This window comes from Ostrea edulis, chromosome 4 (assembly GCF_947568905.1).
Source record: "Ostrea edulis chromosome 4, xbOstEdul1.1, whole genome shotgun sequence".
NCBI lineage: Eukaryota > Metazoa > Mollusca > Bivalvia > Ostreida > Ostreidae > Ostrea > Ostrea edulis.
The window spans coordinates 18,041,504-18,065,699 of record NC_079167.1 but is presented as its reverse complement, the minus strand read 5'-3'; the positions used below and the strand labels follow the sequence as shown (position 1 = coordinate 18,065,699).

At 35.5% G+C, this 24,196-nt stretch overlaps 2 protein-coding genes across 3 annotated transcripts in view; one reads left to right on the top strand and one right to left on the bottom strand.

Annotated features, from left to right (window-relative positions):
- Nucleotides 1–806: 806 nt before the first annotated feature.
- On the top strand, nt 807–15,905 carry LOC125668688 (ras-related protein Rab-37-like). Of its 2 annotated transcripts, none has more exons than XM_048903035.2 (8): nt 807–1,015; nt 4,824–4,934; nt 8,086–8,127; nt 9,878–9,944; nt 12,436–12,488; nt 12,629–12,751; nt 12,923–12,999; nt 13,541–15,905. In XM_048903035.2, the coding sequence occupies exons 1-8, from the start codon at nt 908–910 to the stop codon at nt 13,641–13,643; spliced, it is 684 nt and encodes a 227-aa protein (XP_048758992.1). In that variant the 5' UTR covers nt 807–907; the 3' UTR covers nt 13,644–15,905. The 2 variants fall into 2 exon arrangements, with proteins under 2 accessions (XP_048758992.1, XP_048758991.1); XM_048903034.2 differs by lacking the exon at nt 9,878–9,944 and adding an exon at nt 9,498–9,564 and having other exon boundaries at nt 809–1,015.
- An 878-nt stretch (nt 15,906–16,783) lies between these two features.
- LOC125668888 (uncharacterized) overlaps nt 16,784–24,196 on the bottom strand; it is a 68,646-nt gene continuing 61,233 nt past the window's right edge. The window contains exons 27-33 of the mRNA XM_056162151.1: nt 23,419–24,136; nt 21,712–21,844; nt 20,288–20,535; nt 19,486–19,660; nt 18,127–19,401; nt 17,934–18,034; nt 16,784–17,538 (exon numbers count right to left, since the gene is read on the bottom strand). Coding sequence (XP_056018126.1) covers nt 17,308–17,538; nt 17,934–18,034; nt 18,127–19,401; nt 19,486–19,660; nt 20,288–20,535; nt 21,712–21,844; nt 23,419–24,136 — 2,881 coding nt within the window. The 3' untranslated portion in view covers nt 16,784–17,307. The remainder of the gene's footprint in view (nt 17,539–17,933; nt 18,035–18,126; nt 19,402–19,485; nt 19,661–20,287; nt 20,536–21,711; nt 21,845–23,418; nt 24,137–24,196) is intronic.

Genomic DNA, 24,196 nt, shown 5'->3' with positions numbered 1-24,196 from the left:
TGAAGATGACGAACAGTGATCAATCTCATAACTCCTATAAGCAATACAAAATAGATAGTTGGACAAACACGGACCCTTGGATATACCAGAGGTAGGATCAGGTACCTAGGAAGAGTAAGCATTCCCTGTCGACCGGTCACACCCGCCGTGAGCCCTATATCTTGATCAGGTAAACGGAATTATCCGTAGTCAAAATTAAGTCAGAAAAAATTTGACCCAATGGCAGGTTGTATTGGCAAACTAGATTGTTATAATGAACATAGAATTTTCGAAATGCTGACTTTAAGTTTAAACGAGACTGTTGAAACTCCTGCACTATCAACTTGTTTGTCAGTAGTCTGCCTAGATTTAAAAACTGACCACACGCAGAACAAGCTCTTACGTATCGAATCATCTATATACACCATATACAGGTGATAATGGAATAATGTGACTTCAAGACTCTTGTAATTCCGGTGTTGAGTGCACACTAATAAAATCATTTCGTTTTATTGACCAAGCAAGCATAATTTGTTGGGTATCCTTATATCTTGAACAATATTGAGCCATTTAAAAACATTATCCCAAAAAAACGTTTCGATAGAATTATTCATATCGCACATTTTCCCGTTTACCAAATCAAACGCTTCCAAGGCTATTCATACGTTGTGCAACTCAATTGCGAGTTTATATACCAATTTTCCTTTTTACTCGTAATTACTAAATTATTTCCTTTACGGTTCGTTCTACTGGCATCATAAATTAGAGTTATGTCCCTTTGATTGAGTGACACTCGACACTCAGTCAAAGGGGCGTAACTCTAATTTTATGACAATAAACAAAACCTGTTGCATTTTGACGTCATCAAATACTCGCCATGAGTTGAAAATTTGATCTGGTGGTATTTAAGTGAAGGAGTTTATTCGTGATGGGAAAAGACAGGATGCCAAACTATTTCGATACTCCTGCTCAGAATGGTGTCAAGCGCCAGCCAAATCGTCAAATGTCAACAGAGATGTTCGACATGTCATCGAAGGTATGAAGTCGCGTGTCACACGCGTGCATTTATCTCGGTGTAAATATGTAGACACTAGCTGTCCTGCCTGCGAAAAAGTCGCAGTGCATGTGATACCTAAGCGTTTGTTAAAATATGCGTTAGTAGGCCTACATGCATATGTTTACTAATGTGTCAGTAGGTCTATGCAGTGGCGGATCTAGAGGGAGAGGTGTGGGTGGTTGGACCTCCTTTCCCCCATTTTCGTTAGGAAATTTTGCTAAAATTGGTAAAAATAACACATTTAACAAATTCCGAGGTTGGACCACCCTAATTAAGGGCAGAATCCCCCCCTCCCCGCTTTCAAAAATTCCTGGATCCGCCCCTGCCTATGAATAATTTCAACAAATGTACACTCAGAGTCTGTTACTGCACAACTTTCATTGATATTTAAATAATGTACTTTAATGAATTTCTCAAAAATTACTAAGGCCTATATGATTTATTTCGTGATGTGATTGATAATACAAGTTTAACATGAACAATCAATTTATAGGCATTTCAAAACACAATCCTGTACATGGCTTGGTACATGGGTATATTTTTAGCATTTAAAGAAAACACAAACTTTACCCTGAGGCTTTAGTAAAATATTTCCAACATTCAATTGTTAGCACTCAAGCATAGCGACAGAAATGTAGTTATCACATCCATGTACAAATATCTATGAAATGTAAATGTACATTTAATATCAGTGCTATGACAGACATAACCCCGTAGAGGAAGAAAAATGTGTAGGAAACCATTTTCCATTATTAATCAAAGGAGAACACACAATTAAAACACCCACCATATTTTTCTTTATCATACCTAAATTACTTTAAAGTGAGACACCTTAGTCCTATGATGAATTTAAAGGTATTTGGTAAAGTCTCTTCAAAGTTGATTACAGACTGTCTTAGGGGTGAGATCAAAAGTTCAAAGTCTGACAAAAAACGAAATTCACATAGTTTTTTCCAAGATCCCTCCAACCCCTTTAAAACTGAATATGATCAGGGCTCGAAATTAACATATGCCCATCAGTCTGTGACTGGTTAAAAGTCTGGCGGACCGACATACATTTGTTTTAGTCAGTCCATGGGACTGGTTAATTTTCTAAAGCATCATTTTGGAAAATATACTTAGGAAATTTTATACACACATTTGGCATTCTTCGATCTGTAAATATTTAGACGAATCTGGTTCGTAAATATAAATCCCACATTTAAATGTTACAATATTGTCTGAGGCATATTGAGTTAAATTTCATTTTAATAACATTAACGAAATATGTTTAATTATTTCTGGAAAACTGTTGGACTGGTAAATTTTTCTGCGGACTGGTTGAAATTATACCCCATCAGTCCGGCTGGACTGGTGACATAAAAAGTTAGTATCAAGCCCTGATGATGAGTGTTGAAACTAATAGATTGACAGGTAAAAACACACCATTATAAATAACACTCTGTACACCTTTTCTACTGTTTATTCACAAATGAAAGTCACTTTAAAACTATTTAAAAATATTCATTAAAATGTAATATTATTGTGGATTTTAACAGTTGCTTGTCTTTTTTCTCCTTTTCCACTAAAGTGTAATTGATGTCAGATGACAAAAACTTACGGGAGATTTTATTCCCCCTCCCCCTAACTATTTGAATTTAGATTTTTATCCAACATCGATCTTTTGATCTCACCCCTTAAACAAGATGATGTACAGATGTTCGGTTATCTATGTGCTTTGCAAAGATTTTCACAATGCATCTTAAGCTTTAACCATCAGCATCTGACAAGAAAATTGCTCATAACCTGCAAGTTGACAGTCTGTGCATGGATTGAAGGCATCTACATTAAAGAAATAGAAGTCTGCATCAAGGAGAAAAGATACATGTAGCGTTTAGGCCTAAAATAAAAATTGTTTCTGCAAACCCTATCAACCCTAAAGTTGCATGTATTCTACCCTACATTTCTTTAAACAAATTATTCAAGAGATTATTGAATCAACATTGTTTTGGGGTGGGTACTTGTATTTATACTGCAGATGAAATTGATATTTTAAAAAGCATATAGAGTTAAATTGATAATGAAAAATGAGTCCCACTCCCTGGTGTTCAATATTTTGATATACCCCAAGGAGATCATGATTAGAATATTCCTTTGTGTGTGTACTTTGAAAAGTTTAAGGAAATAACATAATGGATATGAAATCATCACATATTCCCTAATCCTACTTACCTACCTTAATTTTGTCTACGATGTTAGTGGAAACGCAAGAATTTATTATTTTTTATGCCTAAAGAATCCATTGACATTTTATTGATTTCAAGATAAGGATTGACTGTACAAACCCTTAATTCTCTGATATATTGTACAATGAGCAAACTTGTGTTTTAATTATTTTAAAATTGATTTCCTATTGTTCACATTAAAACCTCCTTTTAAATTAAATGTGTTAAGTAACTAGGAACAGCTACAGTACATGATACATGTACATAAACTTTAACAAGAACCTAATTGACCTAATTGACATTATTAATGTATTTTACAATGTATATGATTAAGATTTGTAATTTATCTTATGCTTTGCCTGAATAAACATAATAATAATAATAAAGATAGAATAAAGATAGAATTAAGGAGGTACTCTACATCATCATGATGGCTGACTTCCTTTTAAAACATGGATGAAAATATAAATATCAGCAATATTTGTCTATTCATTTAAAAAATTCTCGCCAAGCTGAGTAACTTAATAGGTTAGCATGTCGACTGCTGAACTGTAGATTGATCATTCGAGTCCAGCAGGGATTTAAAAATTTTCTGATTGCTTTCAACTAGAACTGCATTTTTTTTTTTTTACTAAATAAAGTAAATTTGAAAGTTTTCAATTTCAAAATATTGTTGCACATATCCTCCACTTTTCATCCATATCAAATTTCTGTGGTGTAAGAATACCTCCTTAAGACTTAAAAAGGATTCATGAAAAAAACTGATTTACTATTTTTTTGTTTTGAAAATACTTAAAAATATAAATCAACTCACTTGGGATATTTGTTCAGTGTATTTTAATTTTGAATAGAAGATATTCTAGATCATGATTACAAAAATTCCACCATCCATATACTAGATACGAAGTAAGGTTGTTATACATTGAATACCTTAATATCATATATGAATTAGAAAATTAAAACTTTAAATTGAGCAAGATCTGAACATAATGCAAATTAGATTATACAGAAACCTGATGAATCACTAATTTGTGGACATCTATATAGTCAAATGAGCTTGCCAAGAGCACTGTAATGACAGCTCTATTTGGAAAGCTGTGATTGGGGATTTTTCTAGATATTCACATAGCCCTCAAGTTACATGTTCATTGTAGGTGTAATTATATTTTTACAATGGTCAATAGACTGGTTTCCATGGTGATGACTGACTACTTGTATGTGATATAAGTTTCCTTTATAAGACTCTAATCCCAATTAGTAAAACCATCACTGAATGGAGTCAAGTATTCTACTTCCCCAGTTTCACCTTAGATTTTAGTTTCCTAGCAACAATATCCAGTAACGGAAACTTTGTATTAATCTGATCAACTATGTCAGAAAAGACCATGTGAGTTTTTTTTAAACCAATGATTGTGTTCTCGTACCATAACTGATAATATTTACATATGTAAATACAGTATGCATATAACAATGAATTGGTGTAATACAGAAAACTTCATAATTTGAATAGATTGTAGGACTCTTATTAAAATTGCCTGTCGTGTTTATCACCAGAGTACATTTGTCTTTCTGTTTTAATTTAGGTGATGTTGATAGGAGACAGCGGAGTGGGCAAGACTTGTCTACTGGTCAGATTTAAAGACGGGGCTTTCCTCTCGGGGAGCTTTATCTCGACAGTTGGGATAGACTTCAGGGTGAGTGGAGGATGCATTATGGATGTATTGTTACTGACATGTATACCAGTATTAAATGGTTATCACCTACTAGTATGACTATTTTCTTATATCTTTAGTACTGCAGGAACTTTTGTTGTACTTGATTCAGTTCTATTATTCAGGACTGTCCAAGTTTCGAAAGAAAAAATGTTCTTGATCACAAATTTTAAACACTGGTTTTCACAAATTTTAATGTATTATAACAAAGTTTAGAAGTTGTGAAAAATACAACTTGCAATGACAAAGAACTCGACCCACAATAATAAATTTGTTGTTCTACTGGATTTAATTTTGTTTTATTATAAATATTTGAAATAGTTATAACAAACCTTTAGGCTTGTTATAACCATTTCAAAATTTATACTAATTTCTGAGAAATTAAATCTGTGATTCATTCATTCATTCATTGAGGAGCTGATTTTAATCAGATTGACAGATTAACCTATCCGTAATTAATTTTTTTTTTTAGATTTGCTGAAACAAATAATGTCAAGTTATTAAAGATTTAAAATACAGTAAAGTGTGAACTGCAACACTTCACTTTAGCATACTTCATGAAGTGCATTGGAATTCATACCCTCATGTATATTCAAAAAATGAATTTCATTTTTTATATTTACATTGTTAACAACTGCAACACAGTCATGGAGAAGTCCAGGCTGACATTATCATTTCAGTTTGTAGAGAAACCAAAGGCAAAACCAATAGTTATGTAAATATTTAAAAAAATTAAAAATGACAGAGAATTGTTATTAGTAACAGATTTAATGAATACCAGAAGTCATTGAAAGGATTTCTGAAGTTTGTTTTAAAATTTGTTTTAATTTGATATAATGATTTTCCAAATCCGTTACAATCAATTCCTACCTATCCGTGATTTCTTGTTTGAATGATGATATAGTGTAAAGAAAGCATTACCTTAACATAAGATTTTATTGTGGAATTAGTTTGTGTGTAACAGCATGACTTTTTAGCTTACAAAACACTTAATCTGTATGTGTCTCTCCAATCTACACCCGCTAGCAAAACATTGTCCCAAAGACACAGAGAAACTTTGTACTAAAACATTGTAACAGAAACACCAGTAAGATATGTTTACATGTGCAGCATTGTAACAGAGACGCCATAAAACTTTATATAACAGTGTAATGAAGAAGACAACGATTCCACAAAATGAACAGGGGTGAATGTAAGTGACAAGTCATTTAGATTACATGTAAACTAATACACAAAATTGTATATAGAGTGCTCAGTTTTTGTGGAACTGTGGGTTATAAAAGGCTTTCTGTGTACCTGTGTTGCATACTTAACGTCAATAATGTAGAAAACAGCAATTCAATGTTACGTTTTATACGTCTAGTTGTATACTTAAAGTGGATCTGATGTTACGTTTTATACGTCTAGTTGTATACTTAAAGCGGATCTGATGTTACGTTTTATACGTCTAGTTGTATACTTAAAGCGGATCCGATGTTACGTTTTATACGTCTGGTTGTATACTGAAAGCGGATCTGATGTTACGTTTTATACGTCTAGTTGTATACTGAAAGCGGATCTGATGTTACGTTTTATACGTCTAGTTGTATATTTAGAGTGGATCCGATGTTACGTTTTATACGTCTAGTTGTATACTTAAAGTGGATCTGATGTTACGTTTTATACGTCTAGTTGTATTCTTAAAGCGGATCTGCTGTTACTTTTTATACGTCTAGTTGTATATTTAGAGTGGATCTGATGTTACGTTTTATACGTCTAGTTGTATACTTAAAGCGGATCTGATGTTACGTTTTATACGTCTGGTTGTATACTTAAAGCGGATCCGATGTTACGTTTTATACGTCTGGTTGTATACTTAAAGCGGATCCGATGTTACGTTTTATACGTCTAGTTGTATACTTAGAGCGGATCCGATGTTACGTTTTATACGTCTAGTTGTATACTGAAAGCGGATCTGATGTTACGTTTTATACGTCTAGTTGTATATTTAGAGCGGATCCGATGTTACGTTTTATACGTCTAGTTGTATATTTAGAGCGGATCCGATGTTACGTTTTATACATCTAGTTGTATACTTAAAGCGGATCTGATGTTACGTTTTATACGTCTAATTGTATACTTAAAGCGGATCTGATGTTACGTTTTATACGTCTAGTTGTATTCTGAAAGCGGATCTGATGTTAGGTTTTATACGTCTAGTTGTATACTGAAAGCGGATCTGATGTTACGTTTTATACGTCTAATTGTATACTTAAAGCGGATCTGATGTTACTTTTTATACGTCTAGTTGTATACTGAAAGCGGATCTGATGTTACGTTTTATACGTCTAGTTGTATATTTAGAGTAGATCCAATGTTAGTTTTACACGCCCAGTTGTATATATAGAGCGGATCTGATGTTACATTATATACATCTAGTTGTATACTTAAAGCTGATTTGATTTAAAGCGGATCTGATGTTAAATTATATATATCTAGTTGTATACTTAGAACGGATTTAATGTTACGTTTTATACGCCCAGTTGCGAATACTCTCGTTATAACTGTAGTTACCACTGATGATATAAAATCCACTCGTGATAAATGTTACATTAACGAATGCATTTGTGTTCGCTAATGAAACATATTAATGATGCACCATCATAACCATTGGATAATGATAAATCGTTCGCTAATGAAAAAAAAAATGAAATCAGTGAATGTCCCAGTATACGTGTCGCTTCATGTGTACTGTCGACAATTGTTACAGGAATGTTGATAATGTGTCACAAGATACACAAAATACATTACGACCGCACTGTAAATATAACTGATATTTGGACTCGGGTTGAAAGAGGACTCAACACATGGCGTTTTCTTACCCTCGTCCAAATGTCTCTTATCTTTAAGACAGTAACAGTAACCAAGTGTGTGCTTTTAACCGACAATGTCACTGCTAGATAAGATCAGAGAGATGTGTTTATTTCTTTGCCAATGTCACTCAAGTTAATAATCTTCAGCAAAACTTTAAACATATTTGTATTGCAAGTGAACTATCATGCCTAGACGTTATACAGACATATGAGGAATTCGGGGGGTTTAGAATTTACTTTTAAGAGTACTTACTAATTTTGTTTCTGTTTTATTATTGTAGAATAAGGTTGTAGATGTGGATGGAACAAAGGTTAAGTTGCAGGTCAGTATATTGTCAGTATTATAGAATTGTCAATCAGGAGCAACACACTGAATTGTTATTTTGATAACCGCCACTAATTCGGGATCAGAATACAATGTACATGTATACGGGGCATTCTCTCACCAGAGGGCGCGCTACGCAAGCTTCACTTTGTTGTGGAGCGTAGCGTAACGCCCTCTGGTGAGAGATTAGTATACGGGGTTTGAAAGCATTAGATGTAGTAAGCGTGGGTCGTGATACCCACAGTGAACTGTACAATGTACGTGTTGTATGTTTTGAAACGGAAGTTGTGGAGGCCGCATTTCCCATAGCGCAGTTTATGTACATGAAATATATATGGCACCAAGAACACATTACATGTAAACGGTAAGGGTACAGCTTTTTAACAAGACAATGAAGTAGAAAACATTGAAGGAGTCAAAACTTTGAATAAATGTTTAAAGCAAAAATCAGTGGCAGATTGGGGGGGGGGGGGGGGTCGCACCCCATTTTTGGTTGGACATTTAAAATTAAAAAAAAGAGGTAATTTATGGCTATTTTGGGGTCTCCACCCACCCATTCCTTTTGGAAGGGAATGGTGCAACCCCCGGCCCTAATGTTAATGTCCACGTGGGACAGTTTCCATATCGTATTACGCATTACTGTTGGATTGATTGATTGAATATTGTTTTACGTCCCTCTCGAGAATATTTCACTCATATGGAGACGTCACCACTGCCGGTGAAGGGCTGCAAAACTTAGGCCTATGCTCGGCGCTTATGGCCATTGAGCAGGGAGGTATCTTTATCGTGCCACACCTGCTGCGACACGGGACCTCGGTTTTTGCGGTCTCATCCGAAGGACTGCCCCATTTAGTCGGCTCTTACGACAAGCAAGGGGGTACTGAGGACCTATTCTAACCCGGATTCCCACTGTTGGAGAACCACAGAGAAAATGTGATGGTTGTACAGAACATTTCATAATAATGCACGATTGCTAAACGTATTTGGGACACTGAAAACAGAGCCTATATACATCTCTCTATCGAAAAGACAATTTCGATACTTCATTGTTATGTACAGTTTATGATGGCCGTGTTGTAATCATGCATCATCCAACCGCTATGATTATACATAGATTAGCCTATTAAAGGCAAATGTTATGTGTCCACACGTTGAAGCTTTTACACTGTACATGTACATGAAGACCTTGGTGATAGAAAATTCAAATTTAGTTCATTCTTTCCCGAAATGTGTTGATAGCGACCAAACCAAAGAGTTTGGAAGATTTATTGAGAAGGTGCAGGGTAGTGAAATGTTGTTTTGTCTTATAGACCGGCATGTAATGGGATGGAGAAACTTGCATCGATTTCAAATATGAGTTTATTACAGATTTGGGACACAGCTGGCCAAGAGAGGTTCCGAAGTATAACACGTGCATATTATAGAGATGCTAATGGTAGGTTACATTAGCAACTGAATTCAAAGTTCAAGGTCATTCAATAAAGTTTGATGCATGGACGTTTGGAGATTTTTATAATATTAAGAACTCGTTTTGAAAATTTTCATGCAAAGTAAATTCTTTAACAATTATGAAATATCTTCGCTGAATCCATTAGTCAGAGTACTCCAGCGATATTCAGTTATACTGTAGCTAAGCAAAATTGACAATGTTCCAAAAGTTAGCCATGGTTATCAAGCTGGGATTCGAATGACCTTGAATGAGAGAAGTGATGTTGAGATTACAGGGCGTGTGACCTTTGTTATTCCAGATCTGGGACACGGCAGGTCAAGAGAGGTTTCGCAGTGTCACGCATGCGTATTACAGGGACGCTCACGGTACTTAAGGTGTTGTGGCACATCATAGACCTCTAAATGCTACTTTCCAGTTTCGTTGTATTGTGCTTATTACTGTTTCACTCGTCTTCGGATATGTTGTTTGGCAGTGGTGGATCCAAAATATTTCAGAGGAGGTTGCGTTGCGACCGAGATGGTATATTTTCCGTCCCAAAGAAGGGAGGGGGTGTTGGGTTGCATTTGCAATATTTTGCATCCGAATGTGGGATCCCCAAAAATGGCGAAAAGTTACGTTTTGATTGTGTCAACATTTTCAACTCCCGTAACCCCTCTAGATCCGCCACTGTTTGTTGTTGTGTACATATGTATTTAGAAGTAGTATTTATTATAGTATACGTGATTATTTAACACGTGATGTCCTGTTGTAAGCCTTCACAAAATGTAATAATTCACTGTAGTCCTCACGTGTTTCATGTCGGGAGTCGCATGTGAAACGTTTAGACTGTCTTCGGAACTCGGGGGGGGGGGGGGGGGGGGGGGGGGGGGAATTGAAAGAATTTACTTTGGTGTTATTCAATTCGTTTTTCTTGGATTTTTTTTTCAAGAGAATTACATAATAATTAGTGAGTGATTCACGTATTAATTCTGTCAGTGTAAATTTCAGATATTTAGATATTTATTTTTAGGATCATACCAATTTTAGCATATTTCTAACTGGCACTGATAACACGTGTAAATATTTACACGTTTTATATAAAATAAAAACTTCTTTGTTCATTGAAAATTAAGAAAACCATACTGTACTTGATCTAAATTATCTTACAGCTTCATATTATCGATATGTACGTTTTTTCCAGGAAAAATGGTTCGCATCGAACATTTATGTAATTTTAAGTTAAAGAATATGCTGTAGGGAAATTTTGATTATACCCCACGCAACGAAGTTTTGAAGGGTATGATGTTTTTTACCCTTCTGTCAGTCTGTCAGTGCCTTTTTTTTTATCAACGTAATTCCTCTGAGACCACTCAAAAGAATCTCGTGAAACTTTGTAGTTAATAAGGACACACTGTGTAGATGTGCATTTTCCAGGAAATTCTTATTCAATAATTTTTCTGGGAGTTATGCCCCTTTTTAACTTAGAAGTCCTGTTCTTGTCGGCGCAACTCCTCTGAGACCGCTCATTTGAATTTCATGAAACTTTGTAGTTAATAAGGACATACTGTTCCCAGGAAATTCTGATTCAATAATTTTTCTGCGAGTTATGCCCCTTTTGAACTTAGAATTTCGAGCCCGTCTGTCCTGTCCTTGTTAGCGCAACTCCTCTGAGACCGCTCAACAGAATTTCGTGAAACGTTGTAGTTAATAAGGGCACAATGTGTAGATATGCATATTCCCAGGAAATTCTGACTCAATATTTTTTCTGGGAGTTATGCCCCTTTTGAACTTAGAATTTCGAGCCCCTCTGTCCTGTTCTGGTAGTAATCCATAGGATTTGAGGCATTGTCAAGCAATGTTTGAGCGTTTGCTCACTTTTGCTTTCTTTCATTTAACGTCTTTCGTTGATACTGGTACACGTGCACTGCATTAAGGTGTGTTACAGTGTTACATTTCACAGTTTTATATCCGTGTTTTGCGGATTATTAATGATACAAATGAGATTTGTCTGTCCGACCTTTTTGCACAATTTTCCCATAGGATATCACATATCAAACTATAACTCGCTTCGTATAGTTCACATATTTTACTTTTGTTGCATATAATCCACATCTGTAAAAGTTGTGTACTTTATGTGAAAGTATTTATTTGACTGTGGGACACATGATATTTCTAACTCCTCTTGCAGACTTCAGGCAAGTAACTTACCATTCTATGCACTACTAGTATCTAGGGATAATGGAAGGACATATTGCATGAATTGAAATTTATTTTCTTGGAAATTACAAGCTGTTCACTTGTCAGTGGGGAATTTTTCGTTACACTGTATATGTCTATAATTTAATTTCCCATGTAAAATGCAGTTCTTTAAGAAATGTATTTCTTCAGTCTTTTAACGTACTTGAGATGAAACACACCAAACCTATTCAGCATATTGGAGAGCGTCAGGTGTCTAGCCTGGCCTAGAGGTTATAAAACTTTTACTGTACTCATACTCAGACTCGGCCATATTTGTTTTGAGTACAACTCCGAACAAGCTTTGAAACATACTCATAAAATACTGAGGATATACTCCATTTAAGTGGGAGAATGATTTTATAAAGGTTTGTAACCTTATCTTTTGAGTATGAGTTCGATTTAGAGCACGAAGTTTGAGTTTGAGTGTGAAAATGTGCTCGAAAAGTTTTATAACCCCAGGCCCTGGTTTGTCATATGTTGTTAAAATATTCGTTTTTTAGCTACATGATTTAAACTTTATATATAAAATGTTGATTGTTAATGGTATGTAATTTGTGCTGTTGAAGGCGCTCTTGATTTCAGTAGAAACGATAACCATTTAAGAACTCCCACAATTCAAGGTCTTTGAATTTCTTTCAGCACTGCTACTACTTTACGATGTGTCCAATAAAGCTAGTTTTGATAACATTCGAGTAAGTGTTAATATCTTCACCCTTTTTTGTTAGAATATAGTTTTTTGATTTATAAAGAACTGGGGAAAAAAACCCAACCTGTTTTTATTGATAAAACTTTGATGATAGTTTATGAAATACATTCTTTAAATTATTCATAGGCGTGGCTTGGCGAAATAAATGAGTATGCACAAGAGGATGTCGTTATCATGCTGTTGGGGAATAAGGCGGATATGGCGTCAGAGAAGGTGATACGAACAGAAGACGGAGAACGATTAGCTAATGTAAGAAACGTTCTTCATTTAGTCCTCATAGCTTTTCTAATGTATTTCGTTTTGATTTGAAATTTCTGTATTTATAATGATAAAAATATTTCGAATGGATGAGAGGAGGTGTATGTTTCTTATATCATATACAATGTAGTTGGTACTTACTTGAGATTTGGTCTTCCCCAGGAATATAACGTTGCCTTTATGGAAACGAGTGCCAAGACCGGGATGAACGTCGACCTGGCATTTATGGCTGTTGCAAGGTTGGTAGAGTCAAAGTATAATAAAATTTGTAAATTGTTTCGGAGAAAACTGATTGGTTGTTTGTATATTGTTTAACGTCCTGCTTGAGAATTTTTCACTCATGGAGACGTCACCATTGCCGGTGAAGGGCTGTGGAATTTTGGTCTATGCTCGGTGCCTACGTCTTTGAGCAGAGAGGGATCTTTATTGTGTCACACTTGCTGTTACACAGGGCCTCGGTTTTTGCAATCTCATCCAAAGGACCGTCCCAATTAGTTGCCTCTTACAACAAGGAAGGTGTGCTGGAGATTTATTCTAACCCGGATCCACACGGGCTGGAGGAGAGAATTGACAATATTTATGAACGATAATTGCTTCCTGTGTGACATATTGTAGAAATAAGAAAGTGATTTACTAGCTTTAGATATGCAAAGTAATAAATTCAAAACATCTCAACTATTATGATGACTTAACATGGGAATGAACTATAAACTGGGTAAGGTTTGGTGTATTTTATTTCATTATATTGTATTTTATTTCATTATATGGATACCATTTCAGAGACTTAAAGATGAAAAAGACGAGGAAACCAACTGATCCTAAATTCAGTGTAACGGACTACGTCAATCAGGAAAAGCAGAGCGTGGGATGTTGCAGTAGCTAGCCAACTGTTTTTGTGCAATACAATAGTGCATCACGTGTAATCAATTTCCATCAGTCCAAGTGCTGTTGTCATTTCTATGGTAATACTCTTTCAGCATTGGTTAATTCACCAGATCTTTGAAATCAGGAAAAATGCACCTTTATCTTCCTCAAAAAGAAAAGAGTACACAATGATCATGTTTGACGATTTATTAATAGGTAACAGTTTGTATTGATTTGTTATGTACACTGCATATTGTGATGAAGCAGTTCATTGTGATTGATTTGAAGCCAGAGGTTTCTAATGACCCTCATTACAATTACTAATTGTAATTACTCTAGGTTCTCCATTATTTACATTATTTAAGAATGGATACATTTTTCGCTTTGAGTTTGAAGACACATTCTGTCTGTCCTTCTCTCTGTCTGTCAAAACTTGGAATATTGATTGTAACCTTAAGGGATAGAGAATCCATATTTACACCAAAGCTTGTCGGGGCTGCTTCATGTGTAACAGAGACGAAGGGGGTGAAACTGTTATTTAACAAAGATATTTGGTTACGTATCAATAATTCGAGAAAGCCTGTACTAAGATGTTTATATGGAATGGTTGAGTTTTCATTTGATGTCAAGGTTTGCTTCAGATCTGTAAATATATTTAATAGTTCCAAAACCGCCTTTTAAAAGTATATCACATAAATCACATGGATACATGTTGAAGTGATAAAACCATCTATCCATTTTTCTTGGTAATCACGAAGGCAATAAATTTAATCATGAATCTCTAGGTAGCATTGTGGTATCACATTCGCTTACCATCTCTATCGGCAGTGGTTGTGTGTGAAAGCTAACGGTGGTCAACCTCTTCAGACATGCGCGTTTACTCCGGGTATCCAGGCTCTCGATTCCATAATTATGATCCCATCTTACCATCAACATCAGAATAAGGACCACTGGAAATGAGTCCTCGGGTTTTCATGGGTTATCATGGTGCTCACTGTGTCAGCCAAGCGAGACTTTATTTTTGTTTTGTTTTCAAAGTATGTATACTGGTATATTCCTGCCACACTGGTATGGGTATAGGTTCACGGATCTGATGCACAGGTGGTCAGAAAATCTTAATCTCTCTTATAAAACAAAAATATTAACATTTTAGGAAGACCTGGAAATCTTATATATATATATATATATCTTATAAAACGTGTTTCTGGAAAGCAAACATCCACGTATAGATAGAATGGGGATTTAAGGACACTTGCTATAAAAAAAAATTTCTTCTTCAAAAATGATGAAAACTTATATAGAGTTATATAGGAAGGTGGTAATATATTTCAACTTTTGAACGTCATAGAAAAATTGCAAGATCCTTTTATTTTAGAATATTCATATTTGTACAACCAAGTTAATCCCCAAAAATATATTATCAACCCATGCATCCAATGTTTTGTTTGTATCAAGTATCCTTAAATTTTGTTAAGGTTTTTTTTTCTGTTGACATGTTGTGTTATAGAAGAGTAATAAAGGATCATTTGTAATTCTATTCCTATATATCTTCTGTTTTGGGTTTTTTCCCCCCAGTTTTCCTACGATATCTTAACCATGTGGTATTTATCCGTGTTGTGTTATTGAAATTTTGTCTTTCATGATTATTGGAGACGTTTTTGTGATGAACAAATGATCAATACCTCTTATGTAAAATCCATACTTCTTTGTGAATTGCTCATCTTTGATTGATTGATTCATTACAGATATTGAATATACAAGTTTCAGATATTGACACAAAGTATAGGTGAAGGGAACTTAGATGTAGCGGTGCATATCTAGTAAGCTTTATTGGTAGCCTTTAAGTTTTCAAGATTAAAGTCTATTCATATTTTCCATAAAAGTGAATTATAACCCCAAGATCACATCTTCAGGTATTAAGGCAAAAGAATTTAGTACACGAGTGATTTTGATATTTAGCAAAGCCAACAGGTGATGCTTGAAATTATTTCCAATATACACTGTACATTTAAATGGTGCTCACTTTAAATTTGGATAATTTAAACAATATGAGGATGGTTACGATGAGAACAGATTAATTTTTATCATTTTTCACTAGTAGTTATGAAATATCACCAACAGGAGTTTTCTGTTGTCTTGAAAGCTTGCTATCATGTTGAAAGAAGTTACATTAAATAATTCAACGTGTACGATGTTGCGTTGTTAGAGTGCAAATGTTGTGTTGATGTAATTAGTGCTAAGATCTGATATTATTGTTTTCAATAAAATGTTGCAAAATATATTGTACATTTGGTTATGCATGCGAAAGCTGACACGGGTCAATGGAACTTTCGCTTCATGAACGGCTTGCTGTTAAACTGCTGGTTTGAATGAGTTCACTCTTCTCGCCTGATAGTAAATTTACGCGTCTTTCAAATCTGGACCAGAGAAACGGATCTCGGTAGGCATTAAAGAACTGCTCTGTGATGGACCAGAGAAACAGATCTCAGTAGGCATTAAATAACCGCTCTGTGATGGACCAGAGAAACAGACCTCAGTAGGCATTAAATAACCGCTCTGTGATGGACCAGAGACACGGATCTCAGTAGGCATTAAATAACCGCTCTGTGATGGACCAGAGACACGGATCTCAGTAGGCATTAAATAACCGCTCTGTGATGGACCAGAGAAACAGATCTCAGTAGGCATTAAATAACCGCTCTGTGATGGAATGAGCACTAGGACATGACCTTCTGTTATATTTGGTACTCTATTTTGTATTCCTTATAGGAATTATGAGATTGATAACTGTTCGTTATCTTCACCTTTCATAGCATATATCACTCTCCATACCAATGAAAATATCTTGGTTGGCTTCGCTTGTTAATGAGGTCTGTTCCTTCCCCAAACGCCCGGCATTGGAAGTGAAAGTTAAGGGTTTTCCGGATATGACCTTAACAAGTTGGAACTATAATGTACCTTCACTGTTAAGGCCAAGAATGTCTTACAATGGTCTACATTTGTGGCCCTTCACCTCAGCTGGTGACGTCTCTATATGGGTGAGCAGTTGTCCAGTAGGACGTAAATCGGTATACCGGTGTAAAAAAAACAAAAAACAAAAAAAAACTTCGAATCTAGTTTCTGCGTCCTCAATATATTACTATTAAATGTTATACAAAATGGATTTTCTAAAATGATTTATTTTTTTAGCAATGCATAACAAACAAACGTTGATGTTCCTCAGATTTGAGGGAAAACATGAAATATAAGTACATATTTAGCACAACCAATAAAATCCCATCATAGATATTCGTCAAACGTATACAAAACTTGTAGTAAAACAGATTCATCGTTCTAAAGTCTTCTCATTCGATATATGTATAACCAATACCACCATATAATTATATAGTAGTGAACAGGAAGGGGGGGTCCACGCTGGGCTTACACCATTACAAATTTCTTGCCTGATTAACCCAATTCGCTCCACTTCACAGCATTACAAAAACAGTTAAATGCCGATAAAAGGATTGAAACACAGCATGAAAATGGAGGGAAAAAAGTGCATCACATACATGTATCTAAAAATGATTTGTTCAAATTTTAATTGCATATCTAGAAAAGATGAGAGGTCTATCTACAGTATCACAACAAACCGGTCCTAAATTGACTAAATATTAGGGCAGGTGAAATTCCATCCGTAACAATCAAAAATACATGTGCATCTTGCTGTCATTGTAGTTTCTTCGGTGTTCGATTTCTTTACAAGAAAAATCCGCGGTCTTTAATGGAGACTGTTCCAGAATATTTGATTGTCCAATTTCATTTTGGTCCGACTTTGGGTACAGCTTCATCGACTTTTCCTCTCTTTCCATCCTCTTGTCCAATGTTGAGTACAGCTTCATCGAGGTTTCCTCCCTTGCTATGTTCTTGTTGCTCTAATTTGTAAATACAAAATATTGTACTAATGTACTACTACACACCGGTCACAGTAGATTAGCGATTAAGGCACTCTGATTTTCTACTAAGACGTGCAGAGTTCGGTGTTCGATCGTAAAGCGTTTAACATTCAAATAACTTTGTCAAAGCGCCCAGTATAACGAGTGAAAGTTACGGGTCTTTCAGATATGACCTTGAAAACGGTGACCCGGTCTTCCATGTATTGTAGGCGTAGGCACGATAAAGAATCCTCACTGTTACTGCCTAAGAGTGTCATGTATAGATCAACATTTGTGTATTTTCACTTACAGCTGATGCTGTTTATATAGTGTGACTGAAAAAAAATCTCCAATTGGACGTTAAGTAACACATGTAGCAAGAAAACTAACTTTACCTGCAGATCGCTGAAATCATTGAACGTATGCCTAATCAAAGCTAACACATTGGACACCTCCACATTTCCGCTCCACTGGGAATTTATCTTCTTAAAATTTTCTGAAGCGAAATATAAGATTAAGGAAAATAGAATATTATACGACATGTATAGTAATATTTTTTTCCCTGTTGTATGAATTATCATAACTTACCATTTGCTTTGTTATTCTGTGCGCTTTCCTTAGACTGAAACTTGAAAAACATGCTGAAAAAGTTCTTTGCTGATCTCAAACAAATATCTGATATTCCGATGGTGTCGGTGTAGTGGGCGGTTTCAGCCTTGACATCTGATATGCTTTTATTCAAGATGGCGGCAAACATGGTCAGCAAAGTCATAATAACACAAACCATATACGTAAAGTAATAAAACTGGGCGGTCTTAGGAGCAGCGACCATCAGTGTATCCAGTTTATTTTTACCAATGAACGTGTTAGCAAGCGTACTGCACGTTGCAAAAACGCTTTTGTATCCTTGAAGATGAACACCAAACAAGAAATACCCAAATAACACAAAAGAGGAAAACATGACAATAAATACGACGCTGAATCCAGCGATCTCGGAGCCAGCATTCGTAACCACGGATATTATTTCCGTGAACTTACGGTTGTACCCGAGTATACGTAAAACTTTCAAAGTGGAGATGAAGACCATAACAGAGAAAAGAGCGTTAAATACATTGTCCCAAATAACGATATGTCCAAAATTAATAAAGCGGGTGGTGCCAGTCAGGATATCATCAGAATACATTTGCATAGCCTTTTGGGCGTCTATATAACGTACGATGTATACACCAATGCATGCAAATCCTAAAATCATAATCAAAAAATCAACGATGTTCCAAGGAACTTTGAAGAACGCACAGCATCCTTTCGTGGAGCTTTTCACAATTATACGAATGAGGTAAGCTACCAAGTATGCGGCAATCACAATGTAACAGAGAATGGCATATGCCCCCACCTCATTCGACGATAACACTGGTCGAAAGGACTGTGTATCGGTCCAAATTAGTGTTCCACCCGTTTCTGGAAATTCACAAAGAAATATTGCATACGCAAACAAGTTACTATTCGGATTGTAAATTGTAAACTCCAGAAAAATAGCTCTCGTTGCCCTGTCAATCCAGTAGTATTTCATGAGTTCATTTAGCATCGCCACTGCCTGTGCTCTGTTTTTGGTAAATTCTAGAATATACCCACCGCCGCTATACGAGTTATAGTCTCCTAAAATGGAAATTCCCCAGATTTCTTTTGCATCGGTATATTTCCAAGCGTTTGACGTTAAGAATGTATTCTCATAGACCGTGCCACTGCATGCTGTCTTGTTGTATTTGTGCCATCCCAGACAATATGGAGACGTCTCTTCACTTAATTCTGCGTATTTTTCAACACAGTCTTTTGGCCAGGTAATACTCCAAACTTTGCAAATTTCTACAAATTAAAGAGAAGAGAACTGTGAAGTCAACTTAGTCAACATCGTTTCAAACATGTCACTTTATTCTTCCAAAAACTTACCTCTTTTAGACCTTAGCTGTCTTAGACGAGCAGGTCCAACCCGAATGCTTGACTGATCGCCAAACCATTTCTGGTCTACCGCCGATAACGGAACACCCCGATAGTCATGTTCAGGGTAAAAAGTAGGTATGAGTGTTCTGTTGATCCAAGCTATAAAATCCTTGGTTTCATTTATCTAAAAGAGTGAGTGGACAGTTTAATAAATGAAATGTGTATTGAAAAAGAATTCATCAGAAGAAACCTATGCTTATTATGCTGAAACAAATGGAAAACATGGTTTGGGTCAATCAAGAAGCATTACTGGCGATATATGGATGTCTAATACGTAGCTTAAACATCAGCTCTTTCTCGTATCTACCCATTGCAAAATGCTTAGTTCTTATTAATCAATTACATGTATCATCAATAATGAAGATACTCATTGGTTGGCACAGGACACACGACGTGGGTTATGCAAATTGTTTGAGAAAAGATTGGCTGGAAGCTATGTACTTCAGAGTATCGATTGGGGGAGCACTAACATAATTTTACTCCTCCCTTTCGAAAGTGGATGACGTACTACCGATGTCCCCTTAGCTGTGCCCTTTCAACCATTCACGCATATTCTAAGTTTTTAATCTTACGCAGATTAAATACAAGGTACCATGATTACAATGAAATGTATATTCAAGTAACTTGATGCATTAAATACACACCATGTGTATCCTGTTTTATCATACCGCATGACATTAAACTACATTATATGGATTCTTTTAAAAAATCAAGGTACATGTATATAAGATATTAAATGTTTTGTACTTACGGCTGAAAATCCGAGCTGGGAGTCACTGCTGGCTATCAAATAATTGTCCATATTCCACTTGTAATTGAAAGATCTGAGATCCCTTTGCAAGTAACTAGCACTATAGAGGACAAAAATGTACAGCATATATATGAGAATGTTGTAGGTTGCTTTTCGTGCTTTCTTCTCTTCTTGCCTCTTTTGTCTGAGAAGTCTTAATTCATCTTCAGATGGTGGTTCGTTTTTCTTCAGGATATCATTTACAAGTGCTGAAAATACAAACATATATTTACATTTCTATGGTTTTCGCCTTCAATATCGCTACAAATTGTAACCAGAACCATTTTCTCATGAACACACGTATGGATACAGATATATATAACTATAGTATGCCTATTTTAATGACTGTAAATGGAAGTAGAATGTAAATATAAGAAACAAACTTCATTTTTGGAAATACATGATGGCATGGACTACGACCCTTCACGCCGGGATGAGTCATGAACAATCTCGTTTAAAGTCAACATTTCGAAAATTCTGTGGTCGCTATAACGATCTAGTTTGTCAATACAACCTATCATTGGATCAAATGCTGTCCGACATGTTTCATACCGATTGTTAAGTCGTTCTTGGCACACATATTTTGACTACGGATAACTCCGTTTACCTGATCATGATATAGAACTCACGGTGGATATGATTGGTTGGCAGGGGATGCTTACCCCTCCTAGGCACGTGACCCCACCTCTGGTATAACCAGTGTTCCGTGTTTGCCCAACTCTCTATTTTGTTTTGTTTATAGGAGTTATAGGACTGATCACTGTGCGTTATCTTTGCCTTTCATGAAACGCTAACCCTCACATATTTTCAAATAGGAAATTTATTTCTTAAGGTGGGTCATTACACTAAAATTGTATTTAATGGCTTGTTTAAACGCCTCGTATGAAGCATGATAGAATGATACAAGCTCTCAGTTATTTCATATAAATGTTTTTGGAATTTCCCCCGGAATGTTTGTTTTACGTCCCGTCAGGATTTTTCACTCTTATTGAGACGTAACCAGCTTTATGTGAGGTACCACAAATTCAGACCTATTCTCAGCGCTTACGGTCAAAGCAGTGGGAGTTACAGTTGTATTTAACGTGGAAATGTCTGTTGCGACACAGGACCTCCGTTTAAATCAGAAAGACTCATGATGATCACTTCTAAATGTCGAGCATTTGGCGAAGGAGCAATTACTACCCATGTTTACGACTAACGTTTGATGCGGCCATGGTACAAGCGGGGCTCGAACTCGTGGCCTCCCGATTACGAAGCAAACACTCAACCACTTACACTGTAGCTTCGGCGATCAGTTAGTACGACGAAAGGTTTTAGGAGTGAAGCTTGTCAAGGTCCACTGCCATGATATAGCGATGGAAGACATGAGTAAAGAAAACACTTGCCCAGAAAACTTTGCCTTGAATCCCCATGGTAATATCCTGAAGCTTTTTGCAATTCCATCAAATCGATTGATGGAGGCTTTTCTTCTTTCATACTTCTGAATATTGTAGCAAACATCAAGGAAACAAACACAACCTAAACAAAACGAAAACATACAGCTGTATCTGTTAATGAATCTCGAGATTTTTGTGGAATTGTCTATTTACTACTATTTGGTATGCACTCTATAGGTAATGACGTCTGTCACAAAGAAAACCTCACTTAATAGACTATTCCAGTGTATAGTGATTTCAGCTCAGACTGTTATAAAAAGGGGGTCGTATAAAAAGTAAGATCAAATTAATGCGCTTCCCAAATATCATGTACAACATTAATTTGGTATTTATTTTTCTATTTAATGAATTTCCTGCATTGACCGTGTTGGTGCACTAGTGTTCGAGTGTGCAAGTTATAAAATAGTCTCTATTCGGAAAATAATTATTTTAGAGAATGACATATTCGTTAGAAAAAAATAGTGGTCGTTTCGGGCCAATTGGTGGTAGAAAAATTAGGATTTGAGCATCATTCTGATGAAGAAATCCACTACACTCAAAACAAGAATCAAATGAATATAATGCAATATTTGTCATTTTGATAAATTTGAATGTTAGCACAGAAGTTGATTATATATTATTTTGGAACTTTCCTTTCAATGCAAGAATCATAGTGATGAATTCTTTGGATTTAGGAGATGAATGTTTTTTTTAAAGTAATGGAAGATACTATTCGTGTGTCCTTAAAGATTCTATGATACATTTATACAATTTCTTACATGCACAATATGAAACAGTAGAAACAATGTCTGTCTAACATGGTATGTAATTGTTTTTCAGAATGAAACCAAATCTACAATCTTAATGTCTGTTTGTGTCATGTGTCATGTGTCATGTGTCATGAACCATTGGCTGTTTGTTTGGGGATTTCTTTATAACCTTAATTTGAATGGTATGTAATTGTTTTTCAGAATGAAACCAAATCTACAATCTTAATGTCTGTTTGTGTCATGTGTCATGAACCATTGGCTGTTTGTTTGGGGATTTCTTTATAACCTTAATTTGAATACAAAAAAAAGAATACAAAAAATTCTGGACCAAATCTTTTCTTTGGGGGATACAAATATTATAATACTTGAATACTTTGCATACAGAATGAGAAAAATCATGTAAATTCGTTTGGGGGTTTTAAAGAGTCGGTGTTATTATTTCAGTCGGTAGTCATCCTATAAAGGTAGCCATGCATAAATATTAAGGGTACAGATAAATGTCACGATAATTAAGCAGAGTTTAGATAGCATGATCTTAGCAGCTCGGGGAAAGCATTAGCTTCAAGCTTCCAAAACTAGAATTGCGATTGGATTATATATACGAAATGCAATATAAGAAAATACGACCCCCTTTTTAATATTTCAAACGTTATAGAATGGACAAGTTTTTACACGCCCGCACTAGCTCCCATACTTAAAGTAAATGTCAATGAACGAGTACCACCTCGGGATCACAAACTCTGGAAATGTCTATTAGAAGTATACTTAACCATGCCATATTTGTTTCGTCTATGCGTCTAAATTGTTCCTGTTTTGAAAGTTTATTTTGATTATTAATTATAATATTGATTATTTTCTACGTTTGATTTGATATTGTTTTGTTTTTAATTTTATACAGGTTACTCACCTTTAGAGGATCAACGAACAGAAAAGACTCAATGAAAGAAAATAGAAAGGAAGTCAGCCATTCCTCAGATTTTGCCTTTCCCCATTCCATACTATATAGTATAAGGAAAAAAGCACATGCTGCTGCAGCCAAAACGAGAACAATCCATGCAACATATACAGTCCAGAAAGGTAAAACTAAGTTATTGTCTGCAAACATAATATCCTCATTTAATGACTGTAAACAATGGTTGTTGGAGACGTCGTACTTTTCGGGTTTATTTGCATCAGATTTCGTTCTTGACAGTTCAACTGTTTTGGTTTTTCTGATTTTGCTTTTTCTAAATGCTATAATTACAAAAAGAATGGGCGGGGTTGTAATAATCACTCCAATGATGGAGACGTACAACGTCGATAGCGAAAAGCGCAGAAATCCTATTTCCATTTGTAATGAGGAAGTGTCTTCCGATGATGATCTGAAGAACATTGCGTTTGCAATCATAACTAACAAAAGAAGAACCATTAAAGTGGCCAGTCTCTGTACACGCGTGAAACGACTGATGTTTGGACGCAGGAGGAGAGAAACCCATAAATGATGATCTGTTACATTCAATTGTGCGTTCTCATTCATCAGTGTTTTAAATGCATTGACATTCTCTTTTGTAGACACTGGAAGTACTCTTTCGATCATACCATCGTCTTCATCCAAGGAAAGCCACTTTTCGCAAAGGAATACATATCTAAAATGATACCTCGATAAGTTGAATATGCAGTTGGGCGTTTCATCTAATGTAAAAGAT